The sequence below is a fragment of the Eimeria tenella genome, genomic scaffold, assembly GCF_000499545.2.
Source record: "Eimeria tenella Houghton genomic scaffold, Eth_scaff1270, whole genome shotgun sequence".
NCBI classification, from domain to species: Eukaryota; Apicomplexa; class Conoidasida; order Eucoccidiorida; family Eimeriidae; genus Eimeria; species Eimeria tenella.
In genome coordinates, this window is record NW_013543736.1 from 1 (window position 1) to 2,886 (window position 2,886).

A 2,886-nucleotide genomic window follows, 5' to 3' on the forward strand; every position below is an offset into this window, starting at 1 on the left:
GCTGCTGCTGCTGCTGCTGCTGCTGCAGACGCAGCACACGGGGCCTGTGAGCCGCCGCTTCCACTCTTTGGCGCTGCTGGGGGGGCAGCGGCTGCTGGTGTTTGGCGGCTGCGGAGTCTCGAGGCCGAAGGACCCGATGGGGCTTTATGTCTTGGACTTGAACGCATGCAGGTGGCGGAGGCCGATGTACGAGGGTGAGCAGCAGCAGCAGCAGCAGCAGCGCAGCAGCAGCAGCAGCAGCAGCAGCGGCAGCGGCAGCAGCGGCAGCGGCGGCGCGCGGGGGGCTTGCGGCGGGGTTTTTGGGGCTTTTGCTGCTGCACAACGCAGGAGAAGCAGCATTTCATTCAAATTATTTGTTTAAATGGACTTTATTTTGCATGCATGCGGTCGCGGTGCATGCATGCGTTCGCGGTGCATGCATGCGCGTCGGGTGTATGTACACTGCGCGCGGCATACCATGCAGCTGCAAAGCAGATGAAAGTGAAGATTGCTTTTCAGAAAATAGTAAATGAATGTTTTAATTTCCTTATTTTGCATTTATTATAAATAAATGTTTTGTTTTTTTTAGTTTGGATTCATTAATCCGCGTTTCGCCTCCAGCAGCAAAAAATTCACGGCTTTTTGTGCAGCAGCAGCAACAGCAGCAGCAGCAAAAAAGATGAAAAGATTAAAAAAAAAAGACAATAAGTCGTTCGCGGATATTAGAGATTGCTTGTTTAAAATAAATAAAAAGCTTTCAGAGTGGCGATTAAGTTCGAAAAATGAATTAAATTCAACTTGCATGCGCTGCTGCTGCTGCTGCTGCTGCTGCTGCTGCTGCTCCGCAGGCTCTCTTTCTCTCTCCGCACACAGCGAAGCTGTTCTCCATGACAAATTAATTGCCTTTGGAGGCGCAGCACTAGTCTCCAAAACCCCAAACCCTCAGCGTGAGACACGCTAGGGTTTAGGGTTTAGGGTTTAGGGTTTAGGGTTTAGGGGCATGTGGCATTCGGGTTTGGATTTTGTCACTTTTTCAATTTGGAATTAAAAAGAATTTAAATTCTGCAGCAGTACTTTAGAAGCTTTGCATGCACGGAGTGTACATACACCCGAAAACCCCTCCAGCTGCAGCTGCTGTTGCCGCTCCTCAGCTGCCCCGGAGGTTCGCGACGCGCCCAGCAGCAGCAGCAGCAGCAGCAGCAACAGCAACAGCAACAGCGGCACCAGCAGCACCGCCACCAGCAGCAGCAGCAGCAGCAGCAGCAGCAGCAGCAGCAGCAGCAGCAGCAGCAGCTTGAGTCGGCGTTTGCTGCTGCTGTCAGTGTTGGAAATTAAAGAAGGGCCTTCCAGCGCGGACTGCAGATTCAAACTTGTCACTGTGGGCGACTCCGGCGTGGGCAAGTCTTGCCTCCTCATGCGCTTCGTCCAGGTGCCCTAGGGTTTAGGGTTTAGGGTTTAGGGTTTAGGGTTTGGGGTTTAGGGTTTAGGGTTTAGGGTTTAGGGTTTAGGGTCTAGGGTTTGGGGTGTGGGGCTTCGGGTTTAGGGTTTGAGTTTGGGGTTTAGGGTTTAGAGTTTAGGGTTTGGGATTTAGAGGCGCATCAGGGAGCGGGCTGAAGGGTTTAGGGTTTAGGGTTTAGGGTTTAGGGGTGATTCTGGGTCCGTTTGAACGGGAATTTTCTCGCATTTTCCGGGCTTCACCCCCCTTCGCGCCTCCGCTGCTGCTGCTGCTGCTGCTGCTGGTGCTGCTGCTGCTGCTGCAGGACGAGTTTGCGTGCAGCCACGAGCCGACGGTGGGTGTGGACTTCCGTGCTGCAGCAGCAGTTGCTGGGGGCAGAGTTTGTTTGCTGCAGCTGTGGGACACAGCAGGCCAGGAGCGCTTCAGCGGCTTGACAGCAAATTACTACAGAAGAGCTGATGCTTTTCTTCTTGTCTTCGATGCTGCCAACAGACAGTCTTTTCTCCACCTCAACCGATGGGTCCAGCAGGTCTGCTGCTGCTGCTGCTGCTGCTGCTGCTGCTGCTGCTGCTGCTGGGGGTGGTGGGCGTGGCGGCGCTGGTTCTGGGGATGGTTTTGGTGGTGGTGGTGCTGCCGCTGCTGCTGCTGCTGCTGCTGTGCTGCTGCTGCTGCTGTTGGTGGTAGTTTTGGGGGTGGGGGCGGTGGTGCTGCTGCTGCTGCTGTGCTGCTGCTGCTGATGATGGTGACGGCTTTGGTGCTGGGGGTGGTGGTGGTGCTGCTGCTGTGCTGCTGCTGTTGCAGCGCTGCTGCTGCTGCTGTTGCTGCTGCTGCTGCTATTGCTGCTGCTCGTGCTGTTGTCCGCTTTTCTTCTATTTGCCCTCCACTGATCCCAAGAAGAGAGCTTGGGTTCTTTTAAAGCGCATTTTAAATTGAATTATCTATTTATTTATTTGTTTGTTTATTATTTGTTATTTATTATTTATTTATTTATTTTTAATTATTTGTTAGATAAGAGAGCACCACGCGTTGGGCCCTTCGGCCTTTCTGATGGTGATAGCCAACAAAATGGACTTGGAAGAAAAACTTGAAGTTTCAGAAGAAGAGGCCAGAGCTTTTGCTGCTTCCATTGGGGCTGCATGCGCATGCACCTCCGCCAAGGTTCGCCTTTAAACCCCCTTTTAGGGTTTCCTAATCGCCGTTTTAGGGTTTTCGAATCGCCGCTTTTTGGGGCTTCTGAATCGCCTTTTAGGGGTTTTTGAATCGCCTTTTTAATGCTTTTAAATCATTTTTTACGGTTTTGGAATCTCCTCTTTAGGGTTTTTTAATCGCTGTTTTAGGGTTTTTGAGCTACTTTTTGAGGGTTTATGTGCGCTTTAATATGAGGGCTTTTAGACGCCTTTCTGGGGTTTTCTATTCGCCATTTTAGGGTTTCTGATTGGGGCTTTGGTTCG

At 51.7% G+C, this 2,886-nt stretch overlaps 1 protein-coding gene across 1 annotated transcript; it reads left to right on the forward strand.

The window, feature by feature from the left end:
• Positions 1–136: 136 nt before the first annotated feature.
• Positions 137–2,605, forward strand: ETH_00001140 (uncharacterized protein; the record flags this gene model as incomplete). Its single annotated transcript, XM_013378989.1, has 5 exons — positions 137–194; positions 828–926; positions 1,131–1,408; positions 1,740–1,964; positions 2,444–2,605. 5 exons carry the CDS (start codon positions 137–139, stop codon positions 2,603–2,605), a joined length of 822 nt encoding a protein of 273 aa, XP_013234443.1.
• Between the last annotated feature and the right edge of the window lie 281 nt (positions 2,606–2,886).